Raw genomic sequence first — 19,982 nt, forward strand, 5'->3', positions numbered from 1 at the left:
ATAATCAGATTTGCTTACATTTTTAGGTTGTCATACAAACAAAAAAAAGTGCAGGTGTGATAGCAAAAATGTTGAATACAAACTTACTACGTTTTTACTTGTTATAATTGTCATGACACTAAGGGTGCAACCAATAGTTATGATTTAACATCTGCGCAATGTATGCACGGTCCGTAACTTGATACAGCTTCTAAACGGAATGCAAAACAAATCTATGTGAACTTAGACGTGATTGATCTATATATCCTCTCATTCGAGTCCAATATAGATTGGATCGACTAATTTTCGTTGTGCTGGTACTATATTTGTTTTCCACAGGTGAAAACACATGTTTTTCAATGATAATAATAATTTTATGAAAATTGTTTCATAAGTAATCAAGGCGGATTTAAAAATAAGTTCTCACGCAAACAGCTGCTAACAACCCGCCAGGTTTAACGGTAATAAGATGTCAGATTTTTGTTTGCATTCTCTTTGTTGTTATCTTTTTTCCCGCATATTATCTGCTCATGTACGCACACGTATACAAACACGCACACAAATTTCTTTGTGTGTGTTGGCAAAACGTCGATCAGTTTGATGACAAGATGGCGGATTGCACAATATGATTTGCGGTTCTTGTGCAAATGACGCCATGATAAGTAATAAGGCAATGGCATAATGAATGAAATCAACAAGTTTCTTTGCCTTAAAATCTATTATCTGAAAAAAGTTATCCTGAAAAAATTTCGCTAAAAGCAAATATAATACCAACCTATAGCTAAAAAAAATAGTCCAAAAGTCGGCGACAAAAATCGACTTAAAACTAAATCCATGTTGACTTTTTTTTTAATTTTTCCTACTTATTTCGACTTCAAAGTCGATTATTCAACTTTTTTAATCACAGAAAGTCGACTTTGACTTTTCGATTTTTCAAACTAAAAGTCGATTAATCGATTAGTCAAAAGTCGACTTCTAGGTCCCTATGCTGTCGTGTCGTGTCCCCGTGTCTTGTTCTTCTTTCTTTTTATAAGCAAAAATTTAATAGGGGAACGGAACTTTGTATTATTGGAATTTGTGTGTACTTTTAGGTAAGATAATGGCCATTAGGTAAGATAATGGCCGACACCCAGCGCCCCGGTAGGTGCTGGGTCAAAATTAAAGTGTCATTGAAAAAGCAAATTAGGAAGTGAAAAAAAAGAAACGCACATATACGCTGGCTGACTTGACTAGTTGTCATACTACACAGACGACAAGACAAGTCTCTTGAAAAGGGGCAGCGGTGGTGTGATTCGTACAACAATGATTGGTCAGAAGAATGAAGTGAAATTCGTGGCCATGCAGGGAAAAATTCCAAGCTGCTAAGAAGGAAGAGTGTGATGGACAAGAGTTCCAAACAATTATTTCCACTTTGCATGTCGTTTCGCGACAGGAAATTCAAGGGATGGAAATATTGGACTATTGACGAGGAGTGTCTTCCTGGAAAGTCTAAAGTACAAAATGCAAATGATAATTATTAAATAACATTTTTATTATTTGGCCCAGCTATGAATGGATCTATTAATAATATTTTTGTTAGTATTGCGCCTTATTTATGTCAAGGTTTCGCCTTCTTTCTTCGTTTATTTATTCATTCATTGAGAGACACTTTTTGAGGTCTTATCACAGCTTTTCTTTGTGAAGAGTCATTACACCTATCAGTTTCACGCGTTTTAATGATTTTTGTTTGTTTTGTTGTAAATCTCTACTGAGCCTCTATTTCAAATGACTAGGGGGGTAATGCTTCTATGCTACTCAGATATGCATAACTTGTCCAAGTTCCAATGACAGCAGCATCTTAAGTTCAGCCAGCGTATGCGTGTGAGTTGTATAAATGTCCATAAAGTAAATTGCACTACTTTCTTTGTTATTTTGTATTTTATTGGTATTGCGAGATTAATATGAATTTCGTTGTTGCTATTTTTTGTTGTCTCATTTTGCAGATTAGTTATAACGCAGCAGCAGAGCCGCCGCATTTGATTATAATACCAACCACACTTCCCTTCTTCCCGCATTTTAGCAGCATATTAACAAAAACAACAAATAAAAATGTTCATTTGGGATTGGTTCACTGGGGTCTTAGGATATTTGGGTAAGTAGAACAATGCCAACCTAAAAAATCTGTCCAAGATCCACTTCAGAAGCATGTGTTGTTGCCAACAAGGCACACACAAACATATACTACCTATTCAGACTACTTAAACAGGTAGTATTGACGTTATAGCTGAACGGACTGTGTGACGTTGCGATATGGTGGATTTTGACGTTTGATCTTTTGACATTCCCGGCTAAAAAAAAAAGCAGCTGCTACAGGGAAGCATTATCAGTTTGCCTGTGTGAAATAAGTTAATGACCTTAAAATGTAAATGAGCATAACGGAGAATATTGCCAAAAACGTTTTAAATATGATTATTAGTTGCAATTATATAATTAAAACTGCTAAAATGAACAAAAAAGTGAAATTTATGGACGAGATGTAAATGAGAAATGAAATACATAAATGAGTGTGTAGAATGAAAATACAAAATTGGTGAGAGCAAAAGTCGGTAGTAGCCGAGTAAAACTGTCGAGCTTACATGAGGCTATATGAAAATCGTACTTGACAATAACGAAATTACGCTGGAATTTTGTGAGGATCAGTGCAAAATGTATTTTAAATGGAATGTGTACATTAGGGTGTCCCGAAAACAAAAAGTATATTTTTTAAAAGCATACCCTCCATTTTTTTTTCTTTTCATCCTAATAAGCCCATATTCTTTAAGCAAAATGCGAATATTATGGCGATCGGTTAACGAAAACCCATGCCGCCACGACGTCCAAAGCTGGATGTAAAGCTTTCTAAGGAATCCAGTTGATTATATAAGGTCCTAGCATGAAATTGGTTAAATATGTATACGTTGAATAGTTGGACTCAGAAATTCCTGTTGAATCGGCTTGCTATCCGTATGTCCGCATATCCATTCTGTGGTGATAGTTTCTTTGTCGTTTTTTTTATAGCTAAGATGGATTCGCATTATGTTATCTAATCATCACGAAAATTTGCATACATTATTTTTTTTTGTATAAAGACAAACGCTGTCAACTTTGGTAGAAATCGATTCAGATTTATATATAGCTCCCATATATATAATTCGCCCGATTTGCTCCTATAAAAGCCTAGTTGCTACAATTTTAATGAAATTCGGTATGAAATGTCATACTCATATGAAAGCCTCTGCTAAATTTTATTAAAATCGGTTCACATTTGGATATATTTTCAACCTACAGAAACTACAGCCCAATTAATCAGTCCCATGACAGCCGGTTGTACATTGCGTATGGATCCGTTGGATTCCTTCATCGGCAAGGGCTGCCGCCTAAGTGTACAACACACTGCTACAACAACAGGCCAATCAATCCCATGGCAGCCGGTTGTACGTACCAGATTGACCCGATGGATTCCTTCATCGGCATGGGCTGCCGCCTCAGTGTACAACACACTTCTACAACAACAACAGCTCAATTAATAAACTTCGGCTACTATCTTTACACGGGAGCTTTATCTAAATTTGAACGGATTGATTGATAAAATTTGGCTTATGCTTCCAGATGAGTAATAAAACACTTCATACCAAATTTCCTGCGAATCGATTAAATATTGGGACAACTACGACCATTTAAGTAAAAATCAGGCGGTACATATATATGGGAGCTATACTTAAATTTGAACCAATGTTCACCAAAATTAATAGCATTTGTTCCTAGGCCAAAAAAGTGATCTGTCCAGAATTTCGTGATGATAACAAATGCTACCAGTATCGCGCAAGGACCGTCTAGCTAGGTCGAACTAGGAAGTAATTCTGAATCGATCGATACACGTTTACTGCAAACTAGGACACCTAGAACAATGACTAGACACAACTTGTTATACCCTACACCACAACTGTGGTACAGAGTATTATAACTTAGTGCATTTGTTTGTAACACCTAGAAGAAACAGAGATAGACCCATTGATAATTAAAGCGATCGACTCAGAATTACTTTCTGATTCGATAAAGCCATATCCGTCTGTCCATGATATCTCTCTCATATATATTTATCGCCCGATTTTCAATCTAGAGCCCTTGCTAGCGCATTTATTGACCAATTTTCCCAAAATTTTTGTTCAACGCTTTCCACGACGACTTCCACAATGTCTATAAAGATTGGTCGAAATCGGTTCAGATTTAGATATAGCTCCCATATATATGTTCGTCCGATTTGCAGTAATTTTGCAATACAATGGTCATTTGTAAACCGATTGTTTCAAAATTTGGCAGGAAGGAATTTCTCTTGACTCTCGACATTAATTTCATGAAAATCAGTTCCGATTAAAATATAGCTGTCATATATATATATATAGCCGATTTTCACTCCTAGAGCCACAGCAAACGCATTTTTGGACCAATCCTGCCAAAACTTTGCACAACGTTTTCTTCGTCGATTACCACATTATTTAAGAAGTTTCTTTGACATCGGTTCAGATTTGGATATAGCTCCCATATATATGTTCGTCCGATTTAAAGAAATATTGCAATAAAGTGCTCATTTGTTAACCGATTCTCTCGAAATTTGGCAGGAAGGATTTTCTTATGACTCTCGACATTACTGGTGAATTTCATACAAATCGGCTCAGATTTAAATTTAGCTGTCATATATGTATATCGACCGATTTTCAGTCCAAGAGCCACTGCAAGCACATTATTATTTACGTAGCCATTCAACCAGAAATGAGCCTCATCGCTGAAAAAAATTTGTCAAAATTTGAACACATTTCGAACCGAACACTGATTTTGGTAATAAAATTCAATGATTTGCAAGCGTTGCTCGTTAGTAAGTCTATTCATGATGAAATGTCAAAGCATACTGAGCATCTTTCTCTTTGACACCATGTCTGAAATCCCACGTGATCTGTCAAATACTAATGCATGAAAATCCTAACCTCAAAAAAATCACCCTTTATATGTTCGTCATATATATATTGGGTAGGATTTTCTTATGACTCTCGACATTACTGGTGAATTTCATACAAATCGGCTCAGATTTAAATTTAGCTGTCATATATGTATATCGACCGATTTTCAGTCCAAGAGCCACTGCAAGCACATTTTTTGATCAATCTTGCCAACAACGCTTTCCCCGACGACTTCCACATTATCTGAGAAGTTTGCTCGAAGTCGGTTCAGAATTAGATATAGCTCCCATATATATGTTCGTCATATATATATTGGGTACTTTGCAGTAATGTTATTATTTTTGAACCGTAGTTATTACAGTTTGCTCAAAATTTGACACGGATTGTTTAATAACCCATCCGAAAACATCCGAAGTCCATCAACTTTGGTTCATAATTGGATATAGCTCCTACATTGTACTTATATGGTACGTGTAGGGTATTGACTTTAGGGTTACGCCCGACTTTTGCCCTTCCTTTCTGGTATTTAGTTAACAATAAGTGACATATAAATGTAGCTCATTGTAATTTGTTAAAATTGGCCACTGTGTGGCTTCAAGTGGCATTATCTGAATAAAATTAACTGAAAAGAAAGAAATTGTTTACTATGTGCTCAAATTAAATTCTAAGACTTAAAATTCTCCAATGGATCCCAGAAATTGCAATTTTTCCAATTTTGAATGCCGTTGTGGCACGTGTTTTCGGTAACCGATCGTTGTGATATTTCGTATTTCGCTTCTTAGTACCAAAAGGAAAAACTGGTATGCGTTTCTCTATTTGCAAAAAAAAAATCTTTCTCATAGGATGGGACGGTCTAGTGTACATTAATTTTATTTTCAAATGTAAAATAGACATTTGCTGACAAAGTGTGCAAATAGAGCTTCAAAGTTCAGGCTACTATAACTATATTGTATGCGTGCTATATCTAACAGAACTACGTTGTAGATATATGAAATACCTACCATGTTTGTACCCACTGCAATCCAATGTCCATATATTGCATACATTTGATACTTAGTACATACAGTGTTGTGCAAAACAAAAGCAAACAAGATGGTGGTTGATATCTAAATGTCGAGATAAGGATTTCCTATCACTGATCCTCTTAAAATTTCATTAAAATAACGTGCGCCTGTCCGTCAATCCGTTAGGTGTGTTTGTTTTTATGACTTCTGTGCTCTTAAGAAGCATGTTTTGTTTTAGTCCAATTCCGTTGATCACCTTAGAAGAAAGGCCCCAACCTAACAATATAGTTATCTGTTGAAAGGTATATTCTCGCTTGCTCTAATATAGCGTTTGTCATTAAGAGCGCTAAAATTTTTTTTAATAAAACAAAAACGGTTGTGAATGTCAATGAAATTCATTATTTCTGTCAGAGTACGTTCGGTGCCATTATGTATAGAAATCGATTTCTTTTGCATGGCCATCACGGGCACGCTTGCACAAGTCCAGACGCTGAACCCAATTTTCGATGGTTTTCAAGCATAAATCGGGAGATAGTGATGCAATTTCGCGTTTAATATTCGTACGAAGTTCATCAATTGTCGCTGGCTTGTTGACATAGACCATAGACTTGATGTAGCCCCACAGGAAATAGTCTAACGTACGACCGAGGCGGCCAATTGACTGAGATATTTCGTAAGATAATACGTTCTCCAAACTTGGTTTCCAATAAATTGATTGTGACATTTGCTGTGTGGCTTGTGGCGCCGTTCTGCTGGAACATATCCTCCAAGTCCATATCATCCAATAGGGGCCAAAAATATTCTGATGATCAAGGCCGGCACGGGATAATTACGGCCTATTGATGCCGCCACCCTATAAACCGCACCAAACCGTTTCGAGGTGCAATGAAGACTCATTGGATTTCTGTCTGACCAATAACGCATATTTTGCTCGATGACGAAGCCATTCAGCCAGAAATGAGCGCTCATGGCTAAATTGGACGTAGCTCTCTTAACGTTGAGGCCACTGGCCCCGAATTTCGATAGTAAATTTTATAATTTCGACTCGTTGTTGGCTCGTATATTTCCATCATGAAATGGCAAACCTTACTGAAGAAAAATGTCACAAGAGCGCAAAAAACATGGCGTCGTCTGTGTCTCTATCGGTCTACATTTGTAGGGTCCCCGAAAAAAAGCTGTACTTTCCTGATTTCAGTAATGGGATCAATCTGCCTTTTTGCAGACCTTGACAAGTGAGTAGTGAGAGTGTTGTATGAATTCCCTACAAGAGCAATGCTCTGCGACAAGGCTTCTAGACTGGACTATAAAAGGAGACCTTTGTAGCACATCTTATTTGTTATACTTCCACAATGTATTATTATTATTTTTATATATAAACCGATTTTTAAGAAGTTGGGTTAGGTTAGGTTTGGTTTAAGTGACAGTCTGCCATCAGACTCACTTAGACGTTTTCGTCCATTGTGATACCACAGGAACAGAAGAAGGTAGATGCCTTCTAGTTCCCACCGTTAAACCACTCAAATCGCTTTAAAAAGCCCAATAACTTGCGAATGTTCACATCCGCTAAATCAGACAGGTTCTCAAAGTAATGAGAACCTGTAAAGGCAATCAAATCATCAAACATTCGAGTGAACTCTTTCTGACGGCTAGTGCAGGACACACACACGGAAGGTGTTATCTGGTGTCTTCTTCTTCGATTTTCTCACAGCTTCTGCAAAAGTCATTGCTGGCAACCTTCAGTCTGTCAGCATGTTTTCCGATTAGACAGTGACCTGTCATGACAGACCCAATGATATTTAACGTCTGTTCTAGCCAATAGCAGCAAAGCAGTATACCTCTTCAAGTCTTGATTAGGCCACATAGTTTTGAAATGCTCACAGCCGCCTCTTTGTGACCATCTATCATTCGTTGTCCTTCGCGCCTGGTCCTGAAAACTTAGCTTACATGTCGTTAGAGGCATAGATTCCAGCATCCCTGGAATGTGTAGGGTAGTGCCTAGTCTCGCAAGCTCATCCGCTTTACAATTCCCTGGGATATCTTTGTAGGCCGGCACCCAGAACAGGTGGATTTTGAACTGTTCAGTCATCTCGTTGAGAGATTTTCGACAGTCAAGGGCGGTTTTTAAATTCAGAAATAGGTTTTTCAGGGATTTATTTAATGGCTGTCTGAGAAGATATTTATGCCAATTATCGTAATGACATTAAATCTTAGCCTTTCCATCACTTCCTTAATTGCAAGGATCTCTGCTTAATACACACTGCAGTGGTCGGGTAGCCTTTTCGATATGACCAGTTCTAGAACCATCCGTATAGAAGTCTATGTAACTTCTGTTACCAGGGATATCGTAGTTCAAATCGGAGGCCACCGTAGCGCAGAGGTTAGCATGTCCGCCTATGACGCTGAACGCTTGCGTTCGAATCCTGGCGAGACCATCAGAAAAAATTTTCAGCGGTGGTTTTCCCTTTCTAATGCTGGCAACATTTGTGAGGTACTATGCCATGTAAATCTTTTCTCCAAAGAGGTGTCGCACTGCGGCACGCCATTCAGACTCGGCTATAAAAAGGAGCCCCGTTATCATTGAGCTTAAACTTGAATCGGACTGCACTAATTGATATGTGAGAAGTTTGCCCCTGTTCAATCGGTTCTATCACGAATATTGGTACAGTAATTTTTTATGAAGTTTAATACACATCACGTTGTGATTATCATGGTGGTGCAAAGTGTGATGGGCATACTAACACATTTGTACATTATTTCGCACACAACAATATATTGTATAGGTATGCAATCATGTGTGTGTGTGTTGGTTACCCGTCGTCGGTGCATAGTAGCAATGGGTCAGTTTTGCCCGACTTTAATCCTAAAAGAAAAAAATCATAAAATCCACAGCATATTGTTGTTTTTGTTTCCATAATAAATATAACTTATCGCGTGACATTTGGGTATATCTAGTATTTCTCATACACCTACTGCCCTTATTAACTGTTTCGAAACATTTTCGCATGACAATGCTACTGGCCAAAAACAACATAAAAAATTCAAAACACGTTTTCTACGTTCATACCTGTCGAATACTTGTCATTACCACCAAAGCGGAATTTCGGTTAAGCGTCCATTCGAATTAATTACTTAATTGAAATTGCAAAGTGATGCAGAAAATTTTATAATACTGAATTAGCTAAAAAGAAAATAAATATTGATATTACATATATATTAACCCAATAACGACGAATAGATAAAAAAATACCTAAGAATAGAGCTGTATTTGAAAAATTCTAGCTCGATTTTGTAAAGAGGCATCCCATTGCAGTTTGGATTGCCATTAAGTGGACGAATGAAATTAACAAAAAAATAATTTACCCCGTCATATATGTTTTGGATGAAAATTGCCTTGTCGAAAGTCTGCAATTTTTTATAGCTCCAAAATTCGAACAAAAAATGTTCTTAAAATTGTTGGAAATAAGATTCCTGCATATGTGTATGCAATATATAGTGGTGCCATCGGAGGCCACCGTAACGCAGAGGTTACCATATCCGCCTATGACGCCAAATGCTTGAATTCAAACCCTGGCGTGAACATCATAAAAAATTTCAGGAGTGGTTATCCCCTTACTAATGCTGGCTGCATTTGTGAGTTATCCTGCTATGTTTAAACTTTGGTACCAAGTGACGTCGCCTTGCGGCCCGCTGTTCGTCTCGGCTTAAAAAAAGAGGCCCTTATCATTGAGTTTAAACTTTAATCGGAAATTTGCAAATTTCGCCCATGAACATTCCACTAAGGAACAGGGGCAAACTTCTCACATATCAATGAGTGCAGTCCGATTCAAGTTTAAGCTCAATGATAAGGGGCCTCCTTTTTATAGACGAATCCGAACGGCGTGCCGCAGTGCGACACCTCTTTGGAGAGAAGTTTTACATGACATAGTACCTCACAAATGGTGCCAGGATTAGGAGGGGAAAACCACCGCTGAAAATTTTTTCTGATGGTCTCGCCAGGATTCGAACCCAGCTGTTCAGCGTCATAGGCAGACATGCTAACCTCTGCGCTACGGTGACCTCCATGGGGAATTTGGTATGAGTATTGCTGGAAACCGTTTTAGTGTCTTGTTTCATTTGATGGTCTCTATAATAAAACCAGTAAGGAAGGGCAAAAGTCGGGCGGTGCCGACTGTATAATACCCTACACCTCGACAGATCGATTCTGATCAACATGCATATTGAAGGTCATGGGAGAAGCCGTTGTACAAAATTTCAGCCAAATTTCATAATAACTGCGCCCTCTAGAGACTCAAGAAGTCAAGATCCCAGATCGGTTTTGCATGGCAGCTTTATCAGGTTATGTACCGATTTGCGCCATACTAAGCACAGCTGTTGGAAGTCATAGCAAAATACCTCATGCAAAATTTAGCCAAATCGGATGAGAATTGCGCCCTCTAGCGGCACAAAAAGTCAAGATCCAAGATCGGTTTATATGGCAGCTATATCAGGTTATCAACCGATTTAAGCTACACTTAGCGCAGTTATTGGAAATGATACCAAAACACCACTTGCAAAATTTCAGCCATATCGGACGAGAATTGCGGCCTCTAGAGACTCAAGAAGTCAAGACCCAAAATTGCTTTATATGGCAGCTATATCAAAACATGGACCGATTTGGCCCATTTACAATCCCAACCGACCAACACTAATAATAAGTATTTGTGCAAAATTTCAAGCGCCTACCTTTACTCCTTCGAAAGCTAGCGTGCTTTCGACAGACAGGCGAACGGACATGGCAGGATAGACTTAAAATGTCATGACGATTAAGAATAAACATACTTTATGGGGCCTTAGACGCATATTTCGAGGTGTTCCAAACAGAATGACGAAATTAGTAAACCCCCATGTTAGATAAACCAGGTTGAATATATATATATATCGATGGAATATTATTATACATACTACCCATAAATTCGTTCACTCTAAAATAAAAAACATTTTTTTAATCTTTTGTTTAGGTCTATGGAAAAAATCGGGTAAATTATTGTTCCTTGGTTTGGATAACGCTGGTAAAACGACATTGTTGCACATGCTCAAAGATGATAAATTAGCCCAACATGTACCAACATTACATCCCAGTAAGTGAAAAATGCAATACACGGAGAAACGAAATGAAAAAATTAATTAATTGTTATTTTTATTTTAGCATCGGAAGAATTGTCCATTGGCAATATGCGTTTTACTACCTTCGATTTAGGTGGTCACACTCAAGGTGAGTTATTCTTTGGTACAAATTCTAGATAAATAGGGCAGTCAATGAAAAATTACCCCCATCAAGTTCCTCCAAATTCACGCATTTTGTGCTAAATTTATTCGGTCTTGAAAGAATGCATACAATCGGATATTGTCCGTCGGCAGACCATAGGGTAATCTGTTTCTGTTACAGGCGCTAAGTTCGAGCGGGCCATACTTTTGATACCCACCACCTCGGGTATAAATGTAAACCACCTTTCGTCAAAATCCGGTGAAAAATGCATAGCATAGCAACCATAGCAGCTATATTGAAATATACAATGAATGGGCCCTTTATGGCCCTAAAAACTTAAATCGAGAGATCGGTCTATATGGCAGCTTTATCCAAATCTAAACCGATCTTGGCCAAATTGAAGAAATATGTCAAAGGACCCAACACAACTCACTGTCCCAAATTTCGGTGACATCGCACAAGAAATGCGCCTTTTATGGGCCCAAAACTTTAAATCGAGAGATCGGCCTATATGGCAGCTATATTCAAATCTGGACCAATCTGGGCCAAATTGAAGAAGGATGTCGAAGGGCCTAACACAACTCACTGTCCCAAATTTAGGCGACATCGGACAATAAATACACCTTCTATGGGCTCAAAACCTTAAATCGAGAGATCAGTCTATATGGCAGCTATATCCAAATCTGGACCGATCTGTGCCATATTACAGAAGTACGTCGAGGGGCTTAACTTAATTCACTGTCCCAAAATTCGGCGACATCGGACAATAAATGCGCCTTTTATGGCTCCAAAGCCTTAAATCGAGAGATCGGTCTATATGGCAGCTATATCCAAATCTGGACCGATCTGGGCCAAATTAGAGAAAGATGTCGAAGGGCCTAACACAACTCACTGGCCCAAATTTCAGCAAAATCGTATAACAAATGTGGCTATTATGGGCCTAAAACTCTAAATGGGGGCTATATCAAGATATAGTCCGATATAGCCCTTCTTCGAACTTAACCTGCTTATGGACGAAAAAAGAATCTGTGCAAAGTTTGAGCTCAATATCTCTATTTTTAATGACTGTAGCGTGATTTCAAAAGATAGACTGACAGACGGACGGGCATGGCTAGATCGTCTTAGATTTTTACGCTGATCAAGAATATATATACTTTATAGGATCGGAAATGGATATTTCGATGTGTTGCAAAGGGAATGACAAAAAACCCCATCCTTCGGTGGTCGGTATAAAAAATTTTTTTTGGGTCAAAAAATTTGTTTTTGCTTTGTAAAAGCATTTGACTGGTTTCCTAGATCGCGATTTTTTTTGGTACCATCCAAATGCATCAGTGCATCTCATTAAGACTCTTCACTCCATACCGCTGATTGTCCGGGACCGCAGTTGCAGTTACTCCGTATGGAGCATTCCACTAGCTCAACCTTCATATCAGAGCTTTGCACGAAATTGAAAAAAACATATCGCGACCTATATAAAAAGTTAACCGTTTTACAACGTCATATGTTTAACTAGGTAAACATACCGTGACTTTCAAAAGAGCCACATCAAAACAGCCACAATACTATAGCCTCTCCGCTATGAAAAAAAAATTATGCAATCGTAATTATTGCTTGTGGCACAAATAAATTCGGCCACACTCCATAATGGCCATGCCATGCGTCCATTTTTTCATAATAAATAATCGACGCGGGAACGTGATAATTCGCCTTGTCATAGGCACTCAGTATCTAAGCAAGATACGCGGGAACGTGATAATTCGCCTTATCATAGGCATTCATTATCTAGCAAAAGCCGGTGCCGCCCAGCCTCTCACCAAGACTCAGCTCGATATTGCTGATTGTCCGCGACTACAGTTTTAGCTACTGCGTATAGAGAAATCCGCAACCTGTGGACGCGGTTAGCTCCCACCTAGGCTTCTCGAGATAACGGTGAACAACGCAGATCGGAGCTCAAACTGTGTGGGGCACGAAGACATTCTGTGCTGGGCATAGATCACCATTGCCTCCGTTGCATGTGGAGATAGCGATTCTCGTCAAGCTTCTATGGTTTGAAAGGATTTCGCATGAAATGGAGGTTTGGATTTGACTTTCTTATTAATCCTTTGTTGGAGTATATTCAATTTGCAGTCAAGTCTGAATCCACCAAGATTGAGCTATCCAACATGTTGTTGTTGTAGTCACATATTCATGTGGAGGTCGCGATCCTCGTCAAGCTCCAGCAGGTGAGCAAGCTCGTTCTGGTCCAAAGGAACGGTCGCAGCGGGAACAGGGTGGCCATTGGTTATTTAAAGGCGCCAATAACTCGGCTTGTCATATCGAGCATTTGTGAGAGGCCGGTGCCGCCCGGCCTCTCACTGAGGCTCTCCGCACGATACCGTTGAGTGTCCGCGACTCCCGTTGCAGCTACTCTGTATGGACCATTCTACTATCGGCAACCTGTGGACGCGCCCGGTAGCTCACAGCTAAGCTTCTCGTGATAGCAAGGAACACCACACAGATCGGGCCTCAATGTTCTAGCCGTGCCGGGGTAGTTTTGAGTAGAGTAAGAATCTGATATAAATATAAGGGGTCAAGTGTCAGGAAACCTGCCCCACCCAACAAAACGCCGCTGCAACAGCCTTATAGACCAATCGATTAAAGAAACCATGTCTAGATTGATATAAAATGTTTGTCTTGTTTTCCCATTTTAGCACGTCGCGTGTGGAAGGATTATTTCCCAGCTGTGGATGCTATTGTATTCTTGATAGACGCTTGGGATCGTGGCCGTTTCCAAGAGAGTAAAAACGAATTGGACTCTCTGCTCACAGATGAGGCCTTGTCAAATTGTCCTGTGCTGATTTTGGGAAACAAAATCGATAAGCCCGGTGCAGCCAGCGAAGATGAGCTGAGGAATGTATTTGGTCTCTACCAATTGACAACTGGAAAGGTATGCTGCTGGCTACTATAACAGTTCTCAATGTTTTTACTTATGCATCCATTTCACATTACAGGGTAAAGTTGCACGTTCTGATTTGCCTGGACGTCCCTTAGAGTTGTTCATGTGTTCCGTTCTGAAGCGACAAGGTTATGGTGAAGGTTTCCGTTGGTTAGCGCAGTATATTGATTAAGGTGTTGCTGGTGATTGGCGATGATGTGACGACGTTGATTATGATGATGTGATGTTTCGTTTCGTTCCGGAGTGGCAAAACAGCAAAACAAAAATGATTTCTTTTTTATTTGTAACACAATTAAGTATATACAACAACAAAAAGATACAATATTTGTAATTGCAGCAAGCAGCCTCTCAGTCAGTCAATCATCATTCGTTTCTTTTCTATCACGCATCCAACCAAACAACACCCACATAAACACAAACACACACACACACACTCTCAAGTACATTCAATCAAACTCTTCTATTCATCCACAACAACAACAATAAAAAATAATAAAAGAGAAAAACAACAACAACCATACAAAAATAATAATAATAAATTTTAATTAAATCAAGAAAAATGTCCGTGGGAAAGGCGCAATTTTTGTTTTGTGAACATTACGCTACAACAACCACAGTATATATAAAACCAGTAAAGGTAGACGGTATACTACTAAATATTTTTAATGCAACAAAGAAAAAAAAACATTTTCCACGCTTTTCCATACTTGTGTCTTTCTTTTGTGCATAAAATTAAACAAAATGTATTCCATTTATTTTGTGATGATTTACATATAAAACAAAACTTAGCATGGGTTTGATATCCAGTTTTTCATTATGATTTATTTACATTTAGTTTCTTCTCCACAATATATTTAATAATAATTTCCAAACAAATTATTAGTTGTTTTTTTTTTTAATTTAGACTGTTTCCCTTAAAAAAAATGCATTGATTCTATTCCTATAAGTTTGCGTTTGCATAATTTTATTTAGTGTAAATTATACTTGGTCTTGTAAACCAACAAGTTAATTGATCCTTTGTCCAAAAGAACAGAAAAAATCCTAAATAAATCTAAAGTCCTTTTTACTAAATCGAAGATATTATTTATTGATATGCTATTATATATTTTTTCAAAGGCTTTATAGCGCACATGTTCATATTTCTAGTTTTTAATTTCTCCATGGCATGCGGACGGAGCGAAAATGTAAGTAGGAACCATGTACTGAGGGCGAAAAATTGTGAAAAGGAGTTTTTTGTCTCCGTCAAATTTTTCAGCGAAATAAGTGAAATTTTCTCTAAAGACAAAATTTCAGTGAAATTTTCTGTAAAGAAATTTTCTTGAAAGACAAAATTTCAGTGAAATTTTCTCTAAAGACAAAATTTCATTGAAATTTTCTCTAAAGACAAAATTTCTATGAAATTTTCTCTAAAGACAAATTTCAGTGAAATTTTCTCTGAAGACAAAATTTCAGTGAAATTTTCTCTGAAGACAAAATTTCAGTGAAATTTTCTCTAAAGACAAAATTTCTATGAAATTTTCTCTAAAGACAAAATTTCTATGAAATTTTCTCTAAAGACAAAATTTCTATGAAATTTTCTCTAAAGACAAAATTTCTATGAAATTTTCTCTAAAGACAAAATTTCTATGAAATTTTCTCTAAAGACAAAATTTCTATGAAATTTTCTCTAAAGACAAAATTTCTATGAAATTTTCTCTAAAGACAAAATTTCTATGAAATTTTCTCTAAAGACAAAATTTCTATGAAATTTTCTCTAAAGACAAAATTTCTATGAAATTTTCTCTAAAGACAAAATTTCTATGAAATTTTCTCTAAAGACAAAATTTCTATGAAATTTTCTCTAAAGACAAAATTTCTATGAAATTTTCTCTAAAGACAAAATTTCTATGAAATTTTCTCTAAAGACAAAATTTCTATGAAATTTTCTCTAAAGACAAAATTTCTATGAAATTTTCTCTAAAGACAAAATTTCTATGAAATTTTCTCTAAAGACAAAATTTCTATGAAATTTTCTCTAAAGACAAAATTTCAGTGAAATTTTCTCTAAAGACAAAATTTCAGTGAAATTTTCTCTAAAGGCAAAATTTCAGTGAAATTTTCTCTAAAGACAAAATTTCAGTGAAATTTTCTCTAAAGACAAAATTTCAGTGAAATTTTCTCTAAAGACAAAATTTCAGTGAAATTTTCTCTAAAGACAAAATTTCAGTGAAATTTTATCTAAAGACAAAATTTCAGTGAAATTTTATCTAAAGACAAAATTTCAGTGAAATTTTATCTAAAGACAAAATTTCAGTGAAATTTTATCTAAAGACAAAATTTCAGTGAAATTTTATCTAAAGACAAAATTTCAGTGAAATTTTCTCTAAAGACAAAATTTCAGTGAAATTTTCACTAAAGACAAAATTTCAGTGAAATTTTCTCTAAAGACAAAATTTCAGTGAAATTTTCTCTAAAGACAAAATTTCAGTGAAATTTTCTCTAAAGACAAAATTTCAGTGAAATTTTCTCTAAAGACAAAATTTCAGTGAAATTTTCTCTAAAGACAAAATTTCAGTGAAATTTTCTCTAAAGACAAAATTTCTATGAAATTTTCTCTAAATTTCAGTGAAATTTTCTCTAAAGACAAAATTTCAGTGAAATTTTCTCTAAAGACAAAATTTCAGTGAAATTTTCTCTAAAGACAAAATTTCAGTGAAATTTTCTCTAAAGACAAAATTTCAGTGAAATTTTCTCTAAAGACAAAATTTCTATGAAATTTTCTCTAAAGACAAAATTTCTATGAAATTTTCTCTAAAGACAAAATTTCTATGAAATTTTATCTAAAGACAAAATTTCAGTGAAATTTTCTCTAAAGACAAAATTTCAGTGAAATTTTCTCTAAAGACAAAATTTCAGTGAAATTTTCTCTAAAGACAAAATTTCAGTGAAATTTTCTCTAAAGACAAAGTTTCAGTGAAATTTTCTCTAAAGACAAAATTTCAGTGAAATTTTCTCTAAAGACAAAATTTCAGTGAAATTTTCTCTAAAGACAAAATTTCAGTGAAATTTTCTCTAAAGACAAAATTTCAGTGAAATTTTCTCTAAAGACAAAATTTCAGTGAAATTTTCTCTAAAGACAAAATTTCAGTGAAATTTTCTCTAAAGACAAAATTTCAGTGAAATTTTCTCTAAAGACAAAATTTCAGTGAAATTTTCTCTAAAGACAAAATTTCAGTGAAATTTTCTCTAAAGACAAAGTTTCAGTGAAATTTTCTCTAAAGACAAAATTTCAGTGAAATTTTCTCTAAAGACAAAATTTCAGTGAAATTTTCTCTAAAGACAAAATTTCAGTGAAATTTTCTCTAAAGACAAAATTTCAGTGAAATTTTCTCTAAAGACAAAATTTCAGTGAAATTTTCTCTAAAGACAAAATTTCAGTGAAATTTTCTCTAAAGACAAAATTTCAGTGAAATTTTCTCTAAAGACAAAATTTCAGTGAAATTTTCTCTAAAGACAAAATTTCAGTGAAATTTTCTCTAAAGACAAAATTTCAGTGAAATTTTCTCTAAAGACAAAATTTCAGTGAAATTTTCTCTAAAGACTAAATTTCAGTGAAATTTTCTCTAAAGACAAAATTTCAGTGAAATTTTCTCTAAAGACAAAATTTCAGTGAAATTTTCTCTAAAGACAAAATTTCATTGAAATTTTCTCTAAAGGCAAAATTTCAGTAAAATTTTCTCTAAAGACAAGAGTTTATGGTTTTTCGCCTTGCCTTATGAGACATTCCAAAGAGACTGTCAATAGTCACCCTAAGAATTTTCGGGTAAACGGAATTCTCTGAACATCAACTTCGACGTGGCGAGTAGATTTTAAGGTAGCCAGCTTATCGATGCTATTAACAGAACAGAACACTACAGCAGGAAGAGTTTAGAAAGGTAAATTTTAAATGGTACAGAGGAGAGAATGCCAGCCTGAGGACATCCTGTTTAACCCTTAAGAGATTACATTTCGTATTCTGTTGACCCCACATATAGTTTCTGATCCTCCTCATGTTGTGGAGACGGCGATATGTGTGGGCAGTACGAAAAATTCCCAGCTCGGTTAGAGTAGCAACTCAAAGTCTTTGCGACAGGGTTAATAAAGAAATCGGTATATGTCCTAATCTTGGTCGGAGACCACTCGGCCAACGGACAATACTGTCTGGATACCTCTGCATTACTTCCTGAATGAGTTTTGTGTGAATCAGCTTCGACGAATGCTGAATGATCGTTTTACCTCTATCTCCAAAAAGCTTTGAATTTCATCATTATGTCTCCGCAAGTCGTATTGGTCTGGGCGAAGTTGTCTCTTCACCCGAGGAGCTGTTGAGGTTTGAATAAAGTACACTTTTTGGGAATAAAAGGTCCCTTATTACAATATAAACGGCCTTTAAATAACTATGAACACCACGCCGACTGGAACTTTGAGGTCCGATCTGTTTGGTGTTCATTGTAATCAGAAGCTTAGCTGCGAGCTACCTGGCGCGTCCACAGCTTGCGGATAATGGAATGCTCCATACGGAGTAGCCGAAAATGCGATCGCGGACAATGAGCGGTATCGAGCGGAGAGTCTCAGTGAGAGGCCGGGTGGCACCAGCTCTTGCACAAATACTGAGTGTCTATGATGTTCGATATGACAAGGCGAATTGTTGGCGCCTTTAAATGGTCGTCATGATGCTGCGGCGATCGGTCCTTTGGACCGGAACGAGCTTGCTCACGCTAGACGAGGATCGTCACCTACACACATATAGACATGTGGTTACAACACCAACAACAACATGAGTGTAGTCTGCAATCTGCTCCCGAATAGCATAGACCGTATTGATAAAATCACACTAGCTGGTCGTTTTTAATTTCAACCTCTCACACATATATTTCTAGGCTATATATTGACAGATACTGATTTGATTACTTGTGCTCTAGCTATCATAATTACATGCTGAAGTTTCAATCATAGAGAGTATATGTTCTTCTACCCAGTTTGCACAAACAGGTTAGTCCATATGCCTTATCAAACGATCACCTCCTGTCTTAAACAGTTTATGCAGAAGTAATATGGCCCTTCCACAATCCCATGGCAGCCGGTTGTACGCACCTGATTGACCCGATGGAACCATCATCGGCATGGGCTGCCGCCTCAGTGTACGTGTTCGTCTTTTTTCGTCATGGGACAGGCACATCCCAGAGTGCCTTCTCCGCACGCTTCTGGTCCGTACCGGCGTACCGGAATTGAAAAGAACCCCGGACTCTGGTTCTGTTCGGTTTGCCAGAACCGCCTCCATCATCGGTCGGTGTCGGTGTAGTGTAACCGGTGCATGGAGTTGGTTCATTTCCAACCTTGCTCTGGCCTCACTTCACTACGGGAGTATAGCCATACTGGATATGTCGCAATGTGCAGTGGGTCACAAGCGTCGTCGTCGTCGGACTATGTGACCCCCCGACCTCTCCCGTACGGCAATATACGCAACGGCAGCATACCAGCCCAAATATTACCAGGCCAGTGCCGGGAAATGTGTCATGTATCATAAACTGCAGCGGTCTCCGTGGCAAGATCGACGAGATTGTGGCATTTATGAGATAGATATCCACCGCCCAGAAGCCTTAAGGTAAATCTACATGATCTAGAGCGTGAGGTTCAGCGCTGCAAGAGAGAACCTCTAGATCAAGCGGTATATCAAGCAGGTCTAGACCACATTCATGCAGACACGCTAGCAGTTGCGGTAAATGACTACCGGGTGAATGTAGTCCTTGGAGAACGACCGCCTCCCATTGCACCTGAAGAAATTGACCTCCCCCGGCGAACCAGACTAGTTTTGCTCAATTACGTTC

At 37.3% G+C, this 19,982-nt stretch overlaps 2 protein-coding genes across 6 annotated transcripts in view; one reads left to right on the plus strand and one right to left on the minus strand.

Annotated features, from left to right (window-relative positions):
* Positions 1 to 19,982, minus strand: part of LOC106091387 (uncharacterized) — a 509,131-nt gene that overhangs the window by 472,150 nt on the left and 16,999 nt on the right. The gene's annotated exons all lie outside the window — the stretch shown is intronic.
* LOC106093659 (GTP-binding protein SAR1b) lies at positions 963 to 14,651 on the plus strand. 2 transcript variants are annotated; one of them, XM_013260772.2, is made up of 6 exons: positions 963 to 1,070; positions 1,962 to 2,110; positions 10,954 to 11,073; positions 11,142 to 11,207; positions 13,892 to 14,127; positions 14,192 to 14,651. In XM_013260772.2, the coding sequence occupies exons 2-6, from the start codon at positions 2,068 to 2,070 to the stop codon at positions 14,306 to 14,308; spliced, it is 582 nt and encodes a 193-aa protein (XP_013116226.1). In that variant the 5' UTR covers positions 963 to 1,070; positions 1,962 to 2,067; the 3' UTR covers positions 14,309 to 14,651. The 2 variants fall into 2 exon arrangements, with proteins under 2 accessions (XP_013116226.1, XP_013116227.1); XM_013260773.2 differs by lacking the exon at positions 963 to 1,070 and adding an exon at positions 1,816 to 1,839.

This window comes from Stomoxys calcitrans, chromosome 2, assembly GCF_963082655.1.
Source record: "Stomoxys calcitrans chromosome 2, idStoCalc2.1, whole genome shotgun sequence".
Lineage (NCBI taxonomy): Eukaryota > Metazoa > Arthropoda > Insecta > Diptera > Muscidae > Stomoxys > Stomoxys calcitrans.

Bases quoted from the DNA above. Each gene is read 5' to 3' on its own strand.
- LOC106093659 (XM_013260772.2), top strand. From the start codon at position 2,068: ATGTTCATTTGGGATTGGTTCACTGGGGTCTTAGGATATTTGG. The intron at 11,208-13,891 runs GTGAGTTATTCT...TTCCCATTTTAG, and splicing joins TTTAGGTGGTCACACTCAAG to CACGTCGCGTGTGGAAGGAT. The intron at 14,128-14,191 runs GTATGCTGCTGG...TTCACATTACAG, and splicing joins ACCAATTGACAACTGGAAAG to GGTAAAGTTGCACGTTCTGA.